General features: G+C 42.7%; 1 protein-coding gene across 2 annotated transcripts in view; it reads left to right on the top strand.

The window, feature by feature from the left end:
- The window catches only part of olfm2a (olfactomedin 2a), a 42,396-nt gene extending 22,578 nt beyond the window's left edge, over positions 1-19,818 (top strand). For both annotated transcript variants that reach the window (XM_056402274.1, XM_056402273.1), the window contains exons 2-6: positions 8,206-8,355; positions 13,686-13,841; positions 15,661-15,880; positions 16,970-17,076; positions 18,813-19,818. In XM_056402274.1, coding sequence (XP_056258249.1) covers positions 8,206-8,355; positions 13,686-13,841; positions 15,661-15,880; positions 16,970-17,076; positions 18,813-19,487 — 1,308 coding nt within the window. In that variant the 3' untranslated portion in view covers positions 19,488-19,818. The remainder of the gene's footprint in view (positions 1-8,205; positions 8,356-13,685; positions 13,842-15,660; positions 15,881-16,969; positions 17,077-18,812) is intronic.
- The last annotated feature ends 445 nt before the right edge of the window (positions 19,819-20,263 follow it).

Below are 20,263 nucleotides of genomic sequence, written 5' to 3'. Positions count from 1 at the left end.
TCTGAGCACAGCGTTACCTTTGTGAAAATGCCAGGCACCTAGCTGAAAGAATTTTGCCCCACATTGTTTTTTTCTTTTTTTTTTAATCTTTCCTACAACTTGTACATATGCCAGCAGGGAACCCCAAGTACAAGTTCGAAATAAAATCATAATCTAATCTGTGTAACAATGTCAGGGTACAACTCATATTTGAATTACTTACACCGCTAAACCCTGTAATCCTATTGAACACCCACCTTTCCCTGGGGGGGGGTGTTCAGGGTCAAGGGGAATAAAAATGTTTCCAGGTTTCTTTCCAGTAAAGAGTAATTCTTATCAAGACTCAGGACTGGAAGCATCATTTGCATTTCAAATGACTGGATACAATACAATATTGGATATTTTCTTCGCGGCAACTTTCATTCACAACCAATGAAGGAAAAATGCTGCTACTGAAATTCATTTCATCAAAGTTTCATCAAACCTGATGAGCCAGTTTGATGGTGCCAAGAATTATTACAGTATAACAGTCTGTTGTGATGGGAAATGTCTTCGCTTTGAGAGAGGAATAATCTTCCCTCATAAACAATGACAGCGAATAAAACTTTAATGTAAAACTTCGCCTCAAAGTCCCATCACTATTAATGAGACATTTGCCTGTGATGATCTCAGAAGCAGTCATGACTCACACAATGTTTAGAGCTCTAATCAAAGACAATCTAGCCGCGGTCTAGTGACACTCTGGTGCTAGTGTGCCAGTGGCCATAGCATGGCTGCTCCCCCACCCTGGCACCCATGCATGCTGCCTCCCATATTCTCCCAGCTCAGAGCTCAGCTCAGAGCAGTCTGCTTCAATTGCTTTCTGTGCCTGTCTTTCTGTACCAGCTGATCCAAGAACACAGCTGACTGAGTTTTTAAGGGCCTTACTGCGATGGCACTGAGCACAACACTGCCTGGATGCTTGTACACATCTGGATAGTGCAAAACCATGTTTCTTAATGAGCGAAAGAGGCCCTGCAACTCTAACACTAACATGGAACTTGTGTGGCTATACAATATGGTCAAGCCAAGATAATGTGCAGAGCTGCCAGGCTGCGCACACACACACACACACACACACACACATACACACACACACACACATATTTTTAATCGTATAATAAGAAATTCATTATTAAACTATAAGTACAGCATTGCAGAAGTCAGTCAGGTTTATATACGGGCGTGGATACACTGCCTGGCAGGAAAGCTTTTAACCCGTAGATGACCTGAGGGGCTGTAAGGTAGCATATGGTTTTAAAAGTTCTGAAATATTCTCTGGAGTTTTACTGTGCAATCTGGATAAGCAGGAGGTGTTAAAATGTCAAGGCAAAAAAAAAAAAACGAAAAAGAAGTTAATTTGTACCTATAAGTCAATAACAGTCCTGCAGAGTTCTGAAATAATTGTGGACAATTATAGTTAAACACATTTCACACAGGTAAGTAGTCTAAACAGGGCTAGAAGAGAGTGAATAATTCTCTCCAGGTGACAGGGTCTGATTTTAGTGATCTTAACTTAAGGGAAAAGAAACAAACCTGTATTGTCTTTTAACATGATGCTGCTGGAAGAAATCCTTAGCCATCAGTTGTTGAACATCTGTAATGTAATTTAGGGCAGTATGGTCAGGCTACTAAATTGAGAATGAGAAATTGAGCTGTGTTTAGCATAAAAGTGAAAAGAGACATCATACTTGAAAAGTATGGGGTGAGATATTCAATAAAAACTAGAGTGGTCCCAGAATAGAGCCCTGTTGAGCTCTACAAGTTAAAGTCAAAGTGGGAAGTCTACTGAGATATAAAATGTCTGCTTTACAGTAATAATAAGACATAAACCACTTAAGCACAGTACCTGCCCACTGACACTCTCAGTCTGGATTACAGGTTTAGTGGACACAGTGTTTAAGACAAGGATTATCATGAATCATAAATTGTAACCATAGTGTGTGTGCTCATAATAATGAATGGAAAGGCAGTACAGAGGTGTGTGTGTGTGTGGTGACTCTCCCTTTGATATCTAAAATAAGAAAGCTGTGCAGCAGAAGAGTGAAGAAAACATTCTCACCATCAAAAGGCAGCATGGAACAACAAATGGCAGCATACAAAGAGCTGGGGGCTCAGGATATGATTGGGGTCACCCAGTCTCTGTCTGTCAGGATGTGGGACTGTAAAACTTTATAGCATCCAATGTGCAATCCAATAAAGCAGATTGTAAAGATCGATTCTTGGCTATGGATTAAAGATTAAATACTGCTGCAGATTTTTATTTGAGCACTTTGCTTTTATGTTTATTGTGTTGCCTTCAACCAAAATTTATTTGGAGTTCAGATCCTGACAGGTGTCCTCTACTGCCAGGTCATTGTGAAGCAGCGTGCACAGCCAGAGTCTGAGAGTCTGAGGGAAAGCCAGTCTTGTAATATAACTGTAAATTGCTTCGATACATTAACTAATTGTGTGATAGCCTGTGTACCAAGCAGTATTGATCGCAGGCTCTATAGTTGTACAAGTAATCAGGCTTTTGACGTGGTTGATTTGCCAGTTTGATGATCTCATAGTTTACACACTTATGCAATCCATATTTTCTTCCAATGAAGCAATGACTGTGTTCTAACAGTTTATACAGTGTTTTCTCACACTAGCCACCCTGCCACTCTCGCCTCCCTCCTCTATTTAGCACCAGCCGTGATAGAGCTATTTTGTACCCGTCTAACAGCAGAGTGGAAACCAAATGCTTTTCACCAGGGGCACCTGGCATGGCGCTAGCAGCCCGCTCCAAAAAAATTATGAAGCCGTAGCTGCTCGCTTGTAAGTTTCAAGCACTGTTGAGTGTCTCACTTCTCCCAAGAGTTCTCCCGCTGAACGCCCCCACTTCAAAAAAAAAAAAAAAAAAAAAAACACTTGACACATCTGCCCAACCCCACCATCATTCAAGTGCGATCCGGATTGGAATGAGTGTGAGCCGCAGATGGAAAGTGAGCAGGACACCACGCAGGAGGAGTGGCAGTCATGGGAGTGATGGAGTGGGAGCAAGTGCGAGGCAGCAGGGAGGAAAAAGGAGGCAGCAGGGAGAGAGGCATGATGAGTTTATGAGTCATATTATTGACTGGCAACCATGCTGTGCTGATTGTGGTAATCGGTTTTCCTCGGGAGCAGGCGAGACCAGGGACTTCACTTGGAGTCTTCATCGAGTTTTATTTTAAAGGCCAGCAGCTGTCCTGTGCATTGAGGGTTGACTGATTGCTCATTTCAGGAGCAGGGGGGTGTATTTGCATGTTTATCTGCGTGTGGCCAATTACAGCGATACCCAGCAAATTTGAAAAAAAATTAGATCTGATTCTCTGGCCATAGTGTAGATAGAAGTGAGCTCTGTGTGGCAGGGACAGATGTTTCTACTTTGCCGGCAACAAACATTCAGAGAAGTTATTGGCAGACATAAAACACCACTGTGCAGAGAGAGAGTACAAGAAAGTGAAGCTGTACAACTTAGGTAAACAAAGTTGGCACAGCAGGATGGAAACAGAGGAAAGAGATGGATTACACTGGTAGTACCTTAGATTGTTATTGTGACTCTCAGACTGTTTTACTTTGATGCCTGCTCAAAATGCTTCTTTCTTTTTCTGTATACAACTTTATCTCAGTCCTGCTCTTACCCAGTCCATCCTCTGTAGTGTGGAAGTTTCTCAGACGTGACAGTGTAACGGTCAGACCCCCCCCTTATCTCAGGACTTCTTCAGAGCCTACTTCTGCCTGTCCCCCCCCCCGCCTGCCGCTTATGAAAGTTATAATATACTTCCCGTCATGCTCATAAAGTAGGGAGCTGTAGATTTATGATCTCATTTAGCTCTGGATTTACAGCAGCCTGCTCCAGGGTCGGGCTAATGAAACGCCAGAGGAAGTCCATCCTGCAACTCTCGACAGTGATACCACCAGCTCAAATGTCTAATTGGATAATCCCTCTGAACTTTGTTAAACATTAACATAACAACGGGTCTGAGCAGCTTTGCACCAGAGAGAATCGTTTTGGTAAAAGGCACAAGTTGGTTAGTTTTCATTAGGATTGCTACTAAGCTACAAATACACTTATCATGTGAGTGACTGATGCGGGTGATGTATTCGGGGGAATCTCTTCTGTCTGCAGTCTAGAGGAGACCAGAGGAGAAATGTTGGGTTTGCATTTGATTTCTACTTTTTAGCCTAGTAATGACCGCGCCCTCTCATCTCATCTCTTCTTCCCCTCTCTCAGCAGGGATTCTACTGAAGTTGTCATTCAGCATTGTAACTGGGCAGCATTTGAACTAAGCTAGAGGAAATTAGAGCCATCTCTCTCCTCCCTGTCAGCCTTTTTTTTTTTTTTAAACCACAACTATTCCTTTTTCTGCCTATCACTGCATCAGTAACTCCCATTTTAATCGGTTTTCTATTAGGGGGGTGTGGGGGTGGATGTTGTGGTTGAAAGACATGCCACCACATGACGGTGGGGCTGTCAGATGTGATGTCATGGAAACAGAGGCAGGTTGTGCAAAAGGGGCAAGCCAGAAACCTTAAAGAGTAATTTTCTCTATAGCGAACAAGCCCAATTGATTTCTCATCTCGCTGCGGTTTCCTGTTGTTTTCATTGCTGCTGTCTTCTTCCTTAATGGGCTTTTGCATGGCAGCCATGACTGCGACAGCTACAAATCTGGCACTTACATATTCTCTTTCATCCCACACATCTAATGGATGAATTTCTGGGACCGTGAAGTGAACACCTCCTCGCTCCTGAAACCACCGTTGTCTGTGTCTGGGAGGAGAGGATAATCCCCGAGACCTGAAGTGCTCCCAGCTAGCCACCACTGATAGCACGATGATGATGATAGCACAGGTTATGTTATCAAAAGTACTCAAACGCAACACTCTCAGGCCTGACCTGCCTGCGGTATGCAAACATTACACGTTTTCCATTTCACTCCGCATAATCTGAATATAATTCTAGATAACATTAGATATCGGGGGAAGTTGTTTTTCCTACACTAATGAGATATCTGATCTGACTGCATGGTTTCAACACCAAGTTAAATGAACCAATGTCAATGACCTATTCTTCACTGCAAAGAGAGGTTTTAATCATATTTACATAAATAAGCCACTCTTCCAAAACATACGCAAGTTTACCACTTGAACCCCGAGTGATCAGTTGCTCACGAGCACTGACACATAGATCTCCCTGCAAGCATATAGGGACAACATACATTTGCATTTAAGAATTACCTCTCCCCTTCCTGCCTTCTAAACTGCCACTGCGAGGAGAATGGGGAGGTTAGTGCAGGATGGATAGGTGGGTGGTAATGAAATTGGAACTGATTCAAATAAGCTCTTAATTTCAGCCCGGCATTTATGAAACATTAATGAAGAGAAGAGAGGATGTGTTGCTGTGAAAACTCCTCGGCTTGGGAAAAAGCTCACCAGGAGCACAGCATGAGCTTAAACATGTTAGAGGGGGGGGAAGAAAAAAGAAAGAAAGAAAGTATTATGATAAAGCGCTGACATACCTCCAAAATTACTTTGTTGAATTTTGAACATATTGCTTATAACTGCCCACTATGTAATATATCATTAAAAAAAAAGTGAGACACCAACTGTGGCTCCCTTTCAAGCTGATAGCAGTATGAAAAATTGATGCACACTTCTGCATTCGTTCGCAAGAATCTTTCTAAAGAATAAGTGAATATCTGGTGCGTAGGCAGACTAGCCCCACATGTAAGGATATAAGGTAATTTTATTGAAGGCAGGAGGCTGCATATACCTTACGAGTGACTAACTTAGGTGGATTCTGCAGTTTGAGACAAGCTAACCTCCACCTGTTAGCACCGCAGGATATGAGCTGTAATGAGAAGCTGGCATGCCCCGCTGTGGCCTCGCCATCCACTGTCTTACATACCTCCACAGCACTGGAGCAGCCATATGCTCCACAGATCTGCGGTAATCATGCACTACAGATGCAGGGATTTTCCCCTCTTGAGGGTAGATGAAGTTTTAAATGCATTTCAAAATGCATGCATTATTAAACCCGTGTAAATACTGTATGTACAAGCACACACATGTTGGCTGCTCTCGCATGTACATCAGCAGATACATACAGACGTACTTATAGAAAAGCCTTAACACACATGAGCACTCACACACACAAAATACATCCAAAGACTTGACAGTGAGTGAGACGCAGGCAGGGAGGCAGACAGAGGAAAAGAAACCCCCCCCCCCCCCTCAAGGCAATGGCAGAATCAAGCAGACAGTCAGATGCAGTTGAAACAAACTGGAGGAGGTTTCACTGTGGAGGCTTCCTCTTTTTGTTTTGTCTTAACTCCAGCACTGGCCTCTGTAGGCGTCTGTCATCTCTCCACCTAACAGCCTTCTGAAGCTGAGTTGCCTTAAAGAAAGAGGATTAATGATAAGAAAGGTGCTGACTGACAGAAAAAAAAAACTGCAGCACACTAACTCAAAAATATAAAAAAAATATGCATCCATATTAAGAATAATGGCATAATAATTTAGCCAATAAGAACCACTGTGAGTCATTCATGTGCACAGCAGGCATTCAGTCATACAGAAATGTAACTAATGTATGTGTATAATACCGCATGAATAGAAAATAAGAATAGAATATTACCTCTTACTTAGTTTAATTAAATTTGGATGTATTAATTTTAAAATTGTATGAGCCATTCTCATGGTTGACATTACAGCATATTTAAGTTGTTCATGTAGATACAGTCAGATTGCCACAACTCGGATTTCAAATCCACTCATTCTGAGAGTTTTGGGAGGGGGGGGGCAGCAGTGAGTGCACAAGAGGAAAAGAGAGGGGGGGTGGGGGGTGGGGGGGTGGAGTACCAAGGGATTGGCAGGAGTGACAAGATGTGACAGTGAGCACATTGGCTCGCAGGGTGGTTGCTACTTTACACTCCAATCACACAGTCCCCGCGTCCCCCAAGACATTTTAATCTGATCCCCCCCGACCCAAGGAGACGAGAGCACAGCACAACAGTGCTCCAAGGAAAGCAGGGGAGCGGCACAGAGCCGAGCCACGAGATTTTATTTCCAGCCCTTTTCCTTCCACTTATGTGGATGGGTCTTTAATTTCATCATTAAAATGGCCGCTCTGTCTCTCATTACATTTTGCTTTATTTGCCGAGTGTGTAGATGCAGTGTGAATGGACGGCTCGTCCCGGCAGGGGCCTTTTTTCACGTGAACTGTGTGTGTACATGTGTGTGCACGTGCTTGCGGGTGCACACAGCACTACTTTTGATTGGATTAGTCAGAGAGAGAGAGACATCCATCCTTTCAGCCTTCGCCCCTCCTCCACCTGATCACGGGCAGCATTATCGATCCCAAACAGCTCCATTTCCTCTCTACGTCCAAACTTATTAGATGCTCTGCTTTCACACAGCCTGGCCTGATCCCTCTTCCTTCCCCTTTTCTTTGAATTCCCCCCCATTTTCCTCCCATTTGTCTTTGTCTTTCTACGTTCAACGTCGAGCCCGTACTCTATCTCTGTCGTGCTGTTGCGTTTTTCATCCCTTTGTGTATTTTCCACTAATGTTCTTGTTTTATCTTAATCTGCAGCCATTTCTGCTTATTCTCTCCCTCTCTTCCATCTTCTATCGGACTCTTCCATCCCTGCTCTCTGTCGTCCGGTGTCCTTACTGCTCTGAACACTACCTCAGTCAATCTCTGGCTTATCTTTCTCTCTGTCTGTTGCTCCCCAGTTAATACTAAAATTAGACTGCAAGTGAGTTTTATTAGTTGGGGGGATCAATTGCCATTAATTGCCTTCGGGGAAGAGTAACTTTTGACAGCGTTGCAAGAGAGAAAGGGAATGCCATGGAGAAATTATGACTGTGCAGCTAACTTATGGTGACAGAATGGGCACAACTAATCATGATATGGAATGCATTAAAGAGTCTCTTTTCCCTCCAAACACTTTCTTCTACACTTTCAAGTGTTAGATAAATGTATTAGTTCAGAAATGTTTTATAAGGGTGGAACACTTTTCAGATTACTGTTGATACATGATGGCAGAATAAAATATCTTGTCTGCCCTCATGCATTTTGAAAAGCCTGCTTAGAAGCGGCGTAGATAAACAACAGCAGACAGAAGCTACCACTCTCTTCTGTTGGTCTAAGATATACATGTCTGTGTGTTTCTGTAGGCTCTGTACCCGAGCCCAGAGGAGGGCTGGCAGATCTACAGCTCGGCGCAGGACGCAGATGGGAAGTGTATCTGTACCGTGGTCGCACCGGCCCAGAACATGTGTAACCGCGACCCACGCAGCAGGCAGCTTCGCCAGCTCATGGAGAAGGTGACAGCTGTCAATGAAACACTCACTCTGAGACACGACTGTTATACCCACGCAGACACACAAACACAAAGCTGCCGCACCGCACTGAGATCGTTTCTGGCGCGGTGTCTCACATACAGACTGCTGAAGTGACCATTTTTTAAACTTCCTTTAGCCAACAGTTGATCAGTCATACAGATAAACATGGAGGCAGTCGGAAGACTGTTGCCATTGTGGGGCGAACTATTTTTCTCCTGAGTTGCTTAAAGTGAATGAAGCATGCATTGCCTTAATAAGAGGAATGTCTTGAATTTACCCATGAAATTGGATTCATTGAGCCTTAGACTTATAATGTTTCTTTTATAAATATAAATCCATTTGATAAAAATTAAGAAAATTAACTGTTTCACAAATCAGTGGCGATATCAAAAGCTTTGTTTGCATAGTTACACGCTAAATGCTGCATACACACTTGCACTGAATACTTACTCATTCTTTCTTTCCCTTTGTGAAAAATATTAGTATTTTTTGTGCATACTTGTATCATTAATACATTTAATGTCACACAACAAAAACATGTAGACGCACAAAACCCTCCAGGATGTTACACTGTTACGGCAACCAGACAATAACTCTATGTATTATTTACATGGAGTAGAGTGTTGTTGTGGTGTATGCAAATGTAATTTTTCCTGCTAGTGTCTAGTGCATAAACACACACAGATCAAGGGTGAGCGGGCAGGAGAGGACCTCTGCTCACAACCACTGGTTGTCTCTCCTGATCTGCAACTGCATTGATTGGCGGTTTGCAGATACTACATCAGCGTCCGTCCAATTCCTAGCCACCTGTCGTTCCCAAACTAAACAATAAAAACCTGAGAATTAATCTTTAATAGCTTCCAATAGGCTTGCCGCAGGGCTGCTGTTCTCACGTCTCACAGCTCATTCACATCCGTGCAAATTGTTTAGTTTTTTTTAGTTTTTTTGGTGGACATTTGAAACCAGCAAATTGGCGAATGAGACAGTTGATCCCCGGAGCAGAGAATGAGAAGAAAGCGGGTAAAGACAGGAGTGGCTGACATTGATGTGGTCTTGTGAGGAGAGTCGGTGGTAAATTGAGATGCTGAATAGGCTCTGAGGCCCTGATGGATCAATGAGACACCTGAATTCACATATTGCATTCATTCTCAGTGAAGTTTGCCTTTTCCCCCGACGGTCTCTGTCTGCTTCTGTTTCAAGAACACGTTCACACCAACAAAATCCACACTAGTTCACACTTTAAAAGCAGCACATTCCAACATAGGAAGAATATTCTGGGAGAGACACAGTCAAATTATTCAGAGAAAGCGATTGTGCTCAGCTGTGCATACACTGTATTTCTTTATAGGAATTGTTATAGACTGTGTGTAAATGTGTAAATACTGTTTCTGCAAAAATATAGGAAATCCAGAATGCTATGTACATTGTTGGTGCTACTCATACAGCTCATGGCAGGTGAATTTGTAAATTAAATGTAGGCTGACTTTCCAGCAAGTCTATAGAGTGCAGGACAGCACGGCACAGTGCTTGTAACATGTACCTGCATGTATTGTGTCTACACACATATGGGTTTCCTCATTCTCAGGTGAATACATTAACATTAACACCTGTCCAATTATTGAGGAGGAAACAAGGAAATCATCTACTATATGGGTGTTTATTTTGATTGATAAAAATTTGTAACTAATAAAAAAATCATAGCACAAAAATTCACATGAAAATCAGATTTTGAATAAAACAATTTCCAGCATGAAAACTTTTATTTTGTTTTACTTATTTTGGGGGATGTAAGTTGATGCTCACTGGTATTTACTCACTGGTATCCGCCAACAGAAAGATTTTCTGAGCTGTTGACATTACATGTTGATCTTGTACTTAATGTAACTTCGGCGAACAGTGTCTTCTTGCAGAGAGAGAGACAAAACCTTTGGGGTGGGTGAAGACATAAAACAGCCGAATATCAGGTTAAACCTATCTGCTCTTTTAAGAAAAAAATAGTGCCTATTTCTCAGTGAAAATCAGTAAAACCTTACAGTGATGATCTTTAAGTATAAATATCATGTCGAGAAACCATGCCATAAATACAACCCTTGTGAAGTTATACGTTATTTGTTTGTTAAGGTGTAAATATTGACCCATTTTTGAGGGCAGAGTTTGTGTTGCTGCATTGTCCTACATATCATCCCTTACAATGTTACACAACACACAAAGAAGACTTCAGAAATCATCGCCCCTCCAACTTAACAAAAACCGAGTACTATAATCAATGAAAATATATTATTGTTGACTTGGACTGTGTGGGTGTTTATATTAGTGTGTCTACCTTCAGCACATGCACATTGCTTGTAAGACAACTGGTTATTAGAGCCAAAGGCTCCCCCGTCTAATACAGTCCACAACCCGGCCTAATGAGGACACCTGGGGTCGGCCCTATTTGAGTTGCACACAAGTGAAAGCCACAAGTTGAAAAGACTGTGTGAGTCTGAGTGTATGTCTACATAATAGCACCATGCTCACTAAGACATCCTCATTTGAACTCAGAGCATGTGGAGGGAATTATTTTGGAAGACCAGATCCACAAAGGCTCTGCCTGACACAGAAAGCCAAGGATACGCTAACAATGTCAAATCTGCCCTCTGTTCAAAGAATGTAAAGTAGCGTACAAAAGATTCTATTCAGCTTTCTGCAAAGCCGGACAAAATGCCATCCAAAGCAGAGCTGACCCTGAAGGACGGTGGTGGTGTGAGAACGCTCACGGTGCAGACTTTTGAACACCTCATCCCACCTCATCCCACCTCTCTCTCTCTCTCTCTCTCTCTCTCTCTCTCTCTCTCTCTCTCTCTCTCTCTCTCTCTCTCTCTCTCTCTCTCTCTCTCTCTCTCTCTCTCTCTCTCTCTCTCTCTCTCTCTCTCTCTCTCTCTCTCTCTCTCTCTCTCTCTCTCTCTCTCTCTCTCTCTCTCTCTCTCTCTCTCTCTCTCTCTCTCTCTCTCTCTCTCTCTCTCTCTCTCTGACTGACTGACTGACTGACTGACTGACTGACTGACTGACTGACTGACTGACTGACTGACTGGATTGGGATGAGATAAAATGAGATAGGAGGGCACAGGCAGGCATGCATGCACACAAACACACTTTAGGATTTGGTACAGGGTGAGTCATTACACTGGACATGAGGCAGACGCACGATCAAGACTGATTGGGTCCCGGGGAGTGTGAGGGTGAGGGGGCATCTTATGTGACCAGAAAAAAGCGTGAAATGCACAGTGTGTGTGTATATGTGTGTGTTTGTATGTGTGTGTGTGTATGTGTGTGTGTGCGGATCAGTTACCACGGCTCAGAGGATGAAGCGATCCCAAGTACCACCACGACCTCGAAGGCTGATGTCACTGCATTTGTTTAGACTCCAGGCTGGTGGAGCATTTTACGCTTACATGTCCTCCAACTGCTCTATCTGTACGTCTGTCAGAAAAGTTTTTAATTGGTGAAGAAAATATTTTCTGATCAAATGTTCCCTGGCTAGTTCATGAAGCATGTGGGAGCTGAGTTGGGGATAGAAAACACTAGGCTGGACGCAGAGTAATTGAGTGGGCTGTCAAAGAGTAGGCAAACAAGGCATTTGGTGCAAAAACAGACTTTATGCCAAACTGTGACCTTTGAGAGTTGGGACGTTTTTTTTTTGTTTTTGTTGGGAGTGATGTGAATAAATATCTTCTATGTGCTTGGGAGTTTCAGTTGTGCATGTCTCTTTGTGTGGGTTATTGGGCATATCTACATGTGAGCCCCCTATATGAACATTTGTCAATGTTCAGATGATTTCTGGCCAGTTCAGCTCAGTGCAGCAAGCAGGAGATGAGGGGGTGTATGAAACAGTAGGCTGGTTATGCAGCAACAGAGTGGGCTGTTAGAGAGTGAGCAAGCTGAGTACTTAGTAAAAATTAAATATAGTACAAAACAGAACTGAGATTCAACAAACACCTACTTGACAACATGTTTGCTCCTCCACAAGATTTACCGTTTGCATTACATTATATCTATCTATTAACTTGTGTACACTGTCGTAATGATGCTCTGGGCCTTTATTGCATAATGTATGAATGTTGTGTTGAATGTGTTGTGCTTTTTTATGTATTTTCCTGATATATTCTGACAGCTGTGCTGCTTTCTCGACCTCCTCACCTTTCATTCTTGCTTTTTTGTTTCCTTTTTTTCTTTTTTTTTTTGCTCAGTTTGTTACCTGTTCATTCTGTTTTTGTACATATTATGTACTTTTTAGGTGTTTTAATGGCCCAGACTAAGCTCACTGCTCATGTACTATAGTATTGACACACTGTAGTGACATTTTTGTTGCCACACTCCCATTGCCCATCATTATACTAGGTGTGAAGCTTTTACCTCAGAGTTCAATGCAGATTTGGAGCAACATAAGGCTAAAGCTAATGTGATGTTGAACATGATGTTAACCTAGTCTACTTTAACAAAATTGAAGTAGATATTTTTTTTAAATGTATAAGGATATATATATATATATATGAATTGAAATATAAAAATCAGGGACTGCAAAAGATGGATGCCTTCAGGGAAAGTCATTTTTCCATATCCGCTTATCCCTGGGGAGCTGCAAGCCATCCCAGCATGCAGTTTGTTGAAGGGCAAACCTACGGCCTGATCAAGACATTCACACCTGTGAGCATTTCAGAGTTTTCAATTCATCTGACCTGCATGTGAGCAAGATCCATGTAAACACTGGAGTGTAGGAGGCTTCAGTCGTACTTGAACCTTGTCATGAGGTCACAGTGTTGAAGTGAGAGCACAAGAGACTGAAAAGCATCAGCTTATATTTGAATGATCCATGTGGAGTGACTAAAATTTGAGAAGTTGAAAGTCTTGTCCCTGATTGTAGCACAGAACTGTAGACGGCAAGCTATCACTGCAATGGTTTTCCTTATCAATTAATTTATTGATTGTTTTGTCAATGTATCATTTCTTCTGTACACCATCAGCAAATAGCAAATTTGTCTGTCCTAGTTTCAAGTCCAAGGTGATATCTTGTTTTGTCCCCCAAGATATTGAGTTTGCTGTCATAGAAGACAAAGAAAACCAGAAAATATTCTCAATAACTTTCTGATGATCAGCAAATCGATGAATCAACAAATTGTTTCAGCTCTAATGTCTGCTGAGGAATGGAATGACTTTTTCTTTTAGATTTAGATCAATGCTAAAAAATTGTTATTAACATAAGACATGTGTGTGTGTGCGTGTGTGTGTGTGTCCTGTGGTGGTGGTGGTGATGGTGTGTGTGCGTGCGTGCTCAGGTTCAGAACATCAGCCAGTCGATGGAGGTGCTAGACCTGCGGACATACAGAGATCTACAGTATGTAAGGAACACCGAGAGTCTAATGAAAGTGGTGGATGGAAAGCTGAAGGTGGCCTCTGAAAATCCCCGCAGTCTCAATCCGAAGGGCTTTCAGGTAATTGACTGTCTGTCACCTCCTGTACAGTGCTGGTGCGTGCGTGTATTAACAAGCGAATGCAGATACGCTCTCCACGTGCACGCCAACTTTGCCAGATGCACTGCAATCTCCATCGCTCTTCACACACGATAAAATTTAGTATGACTCTCGACAGACTGCAGACATAAGCACTGGTACACAAATTCAATTCTGCAACTATCTCTGAGTCATTGAGTCACGCGCAGAGGAAATTTGAGCAAATTCACTTGCATCTGAATTATTAAACCCCTGGACCTAGAAGAAGAGTGTTTTTTTCTGTATTTCTCCCCTTACATCCTTCCCTCTCTCTCCTCACTCTATATACTTAACATTCTGGTGTCTGCTCTTAGATAGCGAGCACATATATTCACATTTATCTCTACCTTATCTCTCTACAAGCTAAGACTCAGCTGCCATTATCAGCGGGCCCTTTTTGTCTTCCTGTCAGCGGGCTGTCTTGCCCAGGCTCTCTCCATATTTCTCAAACTCTTAGAGATATTAGATAGACCATAAAATAGTTTGATTAAAAGATGCTCTGATAAATGCATGATGAAGTATGCTTTACTGCCGAGACCCTGCTCCAGCACAGGGACGAGCATGAACGGCAGCGTTGTGCTTTCAGTGTGTTTTATGAAAACTATTCCAATGGCTTTAATGAGGATGTTTATGAAATAAGCCAATTCATCAGTGAAGGCCTGAGATGACTAAAATATGCAGAATGGTGAGCATTATATTCCAGGAGATGTCTGAATGCAAATCCGCAATCCAATAAATAAAAAAAAAAGTCTCCAAAAAAAAAAAAAAAAGGAGCAGGATTTGACCAGAGCAGGTTGGCTGATGAATGCATGCAGCTCAAAGTTGCCTATGGCAGAGCGTGGGAGATTAACGAGAGCGAATTTTCACGGCTTGAAAAGGGGAAAATGAGATTTATGATGTGGCGCCACAGGGCTGAGAGCTGCTCCATCACCAGATTTACGATAAACCTTAACAAGGAGGAAACAGCCCCTCCTGTGGCGGCCACACTTTACGGATACACTTATTTCTCTCTTGAGCCCTCTACCTTCCACGCAGGCAGCCCGGCTCTCCTGCTGCTTCCTGCACTCCTACCTAAGGACACATTGTTCTTTGCACCTCTAAACATATGATGAGTCACAGACTAAGTTTATTCCCAGCAGCACCGTTTTACTTGCTGTAGGTGAAAATTGTATCAGACCGAGCCTGTGTAAGTTAAGTGGCTTTTCAGTCCGTACAAAAGGATTGTAAATGGAGATAAATCTGTACTTACAGATCATACAAAGAAGCCTACACAAGTTAACGAAGTGGGTGGAAGCTTGATCATTCCCGTAGCAAAACATGCAAGCAAATGAGAACATATTGTTCAGTTTAAGGGACATAAATATTGGGAGAAGAAGACTGCAATCTAGGATATAGCCAAAATCTACTTTCAGTGTGATTTCCCAAAATCTCAGATATACACAGAAAGGATACAGTAAATTATACCTTGGTGCAGTTCTGCTATGAGTGATAAATCTCGGTGCTAAAGGGAGAAACAGATGAACCCGCAACCAGCTACTATACGAGTTCCTGATTGAGAGATGAGCTCTGAACCAGAAGCAACAACTGAAGATTGAAAGGCTATAGCTCCCTCTGCACACAATCCCCCTGCACAGTAGTAGCATGGTCGACCTCATCCCCCCCGTCCTCTTTATTCTCACAGGGTTTAATCCTCCTGCTCCCCCCCCCCCCAACCCCTTTTTTTGCTTTTCCATGTCCTCCCTCTCTGTGATGACTATCTCAGGAGCTGAAAGACAAGGTGACCCAGCTGCTCCCCCTGCTGCCAGTGCTGGAACAGTACAAGACTGATGCCAAGATGATCCTGCGTCTTCGGGAGGAGGTGAGAAATCTGTCCTTGGTGCTGATGGCCATCCAAGAGGAGATGGGGGCCTACGATTATGAGGAGCTGCGCCAGAGAGTCCTGCTGCTGGAGACCAGGCTCCACTCCTGCATGCAGAAACTAGGTATAAAATATTATGCAAATGGGTGTGGGTAGGTGGCTGTGTAAGCACTGAATGCCAGAGGGGACCTAATGGCTAATAATTCAATATCATCATTGGTCAAAACTCTGTCGCACATTGTCATCATTTCCGCTAAGAGTTTGAATTACCTGCATAAATTAAGAAAAACTGGCCTAGAAAGCCTGAATGAATAATTGATAATATTCTCATGTAATGTGTTATCTTAAACTGATGATTTTACAAAATCCCACATATATAAACTAACGAATTAACAGAAAAAGACTGCAGTTAAAGAGTTTAGCCTTCAGGTCATTAGTGTTTTCTTATTGTCTTCCATTGGGTTTAAGCTTTTGCATAAAGGATGTGACTTCACACAGAGAGATAATAATTAGAAACAATAACTACTTGTTACGCTTGAACATATTCATTCCTACATTATTTTTATGAAGAGAAAAGGAAACTAAGATGATAACAGAAACCATTTTAAATGTCCCTCAGTAAAAAATTGCAGTCAACGAATAAATCAATTAATTGATATTAAAACGCAACACAATGCGCAAAGTGAAGCTACAGTTGAAGATTCAATTGAAAATGGAAACAACAGACCATTGTACAAAATGCTCGCCTATTTGTCTAAATAGCAGATATGTAACAGCAGCTCTTGAAATATAAATTTTCATTCTTAATCATGAGGTTATTCATGTTTTGGTTCTTAAAACTGTTGAAAGCTAAACCTGAGTAGTTTGGATTGCGATTTAAAAAGATTCAGATTCAATGCTACTTAAATCCCAACCCTGTTTTATATCCCACTGACATTTCAGGGATTGCAATTTAACATTCCAGTTAAACTGCAAATGATCATATCCATCCATTGTAAATGCAATATTTTTTGCTAAGTAAAAAAAAATGTATCAATCCATCCATCCATAGTATATACCTGCATTTATATACATATGAGTGTCATCTGCAAAAAAGTGAAGAGTCTCTTGCATAAACAGTGCCACAATGTGTACATGTTTATCTGCTCTTGCGTATATGGACATACATACATCTGTATACCCATCTTTCCTCTTCCTCCTCTTTGACCTCCAGGCTGTGGGAAGCTCACTGGGGTCAGTAATCCCATCACAGTACGTGCATCAGGGTCAAGGTTCGGCTCCTGGATGACAGACACCATGATCCCCAGCTCAGACAACAGAGTGAGTCGTTTCTATTCACACCTCTCAGCTCTTACCTTTTTAATACCTACTGTCGACTTTATAGTTCAACAGACACAGAGCATAAAAAGTCATTATGAAAAACAGGCCGAACTCTATCGGCTGCTCAATGGAAAAAATATCCCTCACAGCAATGCTGTCATGATACTTTAGTGGCTGATTGACTGTTTTGCCTGAGTAGGACTTCTGGTGCGCTCCGGAGGAGGAGAGACAGAGAGAGAAATCGGGATGCAAAGCTGAGTCACTGATGGATAGCGTCCCCTTTCCCTCCTCCCTGTCTTCCTCCATCATGGCAGCTCCAGCTGATTAATCACTACGTCATCAGGGGAGAAATGAATGAGTTGTTTGTGCTTAAGTTTTTTAAATCACCTAGGTAATTACCAAAAGTGTGCTGAGATGCTCCGGACCCGGATGATATAGTGAGTGCTCCAGCTGATTAGAAATGGCATGTGGTTCTGTATGGGTGGGGACATGGTATGGAACACAAGGAAAAAGACACGGAGGGGGGGGAGGAAGAGGAGAGTGGAGTGTTATCCATCTGCAGGGGAGAATGGAAACTGATGAAGTTCAAGAGGAGGGATGAGGGTGCCCTTTTTCATCTCCACCCTGAATCATAACAGGCTAAATAGATATCTCTGGCAGAAAAGGTCAATTTCTGTGATTGAATGCTCTGATCTTTGTCTTTAATCACTTGACTTGCTGAGATCACATTAGACTCTTTAGATCAATCACTGATTGTATTAATAGTCATGATACATCAGCAATATCATATCAACACCCACACCAATCATGATAATCATATTTGGGGAAACGTCATTGTCGCTGAGGAGCAAAACAGATGAAAGAAAAAAAAAAAAGAAAAAAAAGTGCTCTAAATGTGCTATGGCTTTGGCCTGGCTCAGCTCCTGCCTCCTTCCTTCTCAGCTCTAGGGACTCATTTAGCAGGCAGAGGAGAAACAATGCTTAATGCTCCATAATCTCCTCTTCTCCATAATTCAGCTGCTGTACCTCACCACCCCCTACTCCTCCCATACCCCCACCCCACACCCTGGTGGAACTGTTATTGAAGAAAAGTGCCTATCCTCCACCTGAGACAGAGGCAAGAGCAGGAAAAGATAGAAATAACTGTGGGTAGAGCATCAAAGGAATGGCGGCTACATCGCTGCAACGTTCTTCTTGATACGTTAAGAACAAAACAAATATCCACGCCAACTGCAGTTTAATTGAATCAATTAAAAGCTGAACTGTGCTCCGACGGAGGCCTTGACAGAATGAGATGGGAGCTGCAGCCAGAGAGGGGCCGTGTCAGTGGAGAGATCCGCTGAGAGTGCTTGAGGAAAAAGACAGAGCTGCTAAATGGATTGATTTTCTGTAAATTTGGACTGGAAAGGGCAGGGAGCACAAGCAGTGGTTGACTGCAAAGCACAGGCAACATCTTCACTCACACACAGGACAACGCAGGACACATCGGGAGTTCTGCACACACAGTACGCACAGCTGCATGAAGATATACACTCGCACTCAAACAAGTAGAGGTTTACCCCTAACTTTGCTCAGGGCATTGCCGCAGGCTACAGTGAAATATTGCTCAGTGTTCTTACAGAGAGGTGTGTCATGTACAGCGCAACAATATTCTCCTATAACCTTTAGATCTTCTAATTAACTTCTTCAGTTTGTCCCTTCTTCCCAATGGGATTCATTCTGTCTTCTCTTTACAGGTGTGGTCTATGGATGGTTACTTCAAGGGACGTCGTGTCCTGGAATACCGCACCATGAATGATTTCATGAAGGGCCAGAACTTTGTGCAGCACTTGCTGCCGCACCCCTGGGCAGGCACTGGCCACGTGGTTTACAACGGCTCACTGTACTACAACAAGTACCAGAGCAACATCATCATCAAGTACCACTTCCGCTCTCGAAGTGTGCTGGTGCAGCGCAGCCTGAGCGGGGCCGGCTACAACAACACCTTTCCCTACTCCTGGGGTGGCTCCTCTGACATCGACCTCATGGCAGATGAGAATGGCCTGTGGGCCGTTTATACCACCATCCCCAACGCTGGGAACATTGTCATCAGCCGCCTGGAGCCCCAGAGTCTGGAGGTGCTGCAGACATGGGACACGGGTTTTCCCAAGCGCAGCGCCGGAGAGTCGTTCATGATCTGCGGTACACTTTACGTCACCAACTCCCACCTAGCTGGTGCCAAGATCTACTTTGCCTACTACACCAACACATCGAGCTACGAGTACACGGACATCCCCTTCCACAATCAATATTCCCACATCTCCATGATGGACTACAACCCCAGAGAGAGGGTCCTGTACACCTGGAACAACGGACACCAGGTGCTCTATAATGTCACACTGTTCCAGGTTATTAAGACTTCTGGGGACTGAGCGCCCTCGGACTGAACCACTCAAATAATGCTGTGATCATTGTTCGGGGAGGGACACAGGAGCTGTGGGTGGGTGGGGTGGGGGGCGCTGGCTACAGGGTGTATGAGGTGTGGGTTGGGAGCTTCAGTGTTACGGGCTTAGGCTTGGATTTTTTAAAGAATTTCAATCTTCATAGAGTGCTATTATTCACATTCTCAAAAAACACTCCGACAGCAAGGTCGGTAAAGATACAAGGACTGAGCGCTTCTCTTTTTTTTTTTTTCTTTCTGTGATGAGTAAGCATGGTTCTTTTTATTTGTGATGAGAAATAAATATCAATCTTTACCATTTATGACTTTGTATTTACTTGTCACTTTCATTTCAAGTAGACCTTCACTGCATTTTGAGGGGGTGATAAAAAAAAAAGGGAGAAACTCCTGTGTTTCAAAATATGGTTTCAAACATAGTTGAGTGCTTCTTAAAAGGCAAAAAGTTGCACCATTTCTTTTTATAGCTATGATTAATGTTCCTTTTATTTCCTCTTGAATAAAGGGAACGCATAAGTATTTATTCCGTCTTGTTAACTGAAACCTTTCTGAGGTAGGCACAAATGTAGGAAACGTGTTTAGAATAAGACTGAAGCTGTTTTTCAGCTTGAAATTTGAAATTCTTCAAATTTGAAAATGTGCTGAATGGCACATTTTCAAATTAATTAAAGCCCTGGAATAACTGTATCTAGCTTGCTGATACTGAGTGGCTATTACCACCACAGCGGAAACATTAAATAATGAGGTGAC

Source organism: Seriola aureovittata, chromosome 17 (assembly GCF_021018895.1).
Source record: "Seriola aureovittata isolate HTS-2021-v1 ecotype China chromosome 17, ASM2101889v1, whole genome shotgun sequence".
NCBI lineage: Eukaryota > Metazoa > Chordata > Actinopteri > Carangiformes > Carangidae > Seriola > Seriola aureovittata.
This window is presented reverse-complemented; position numbering and strand designations above follow the sequence as displayed.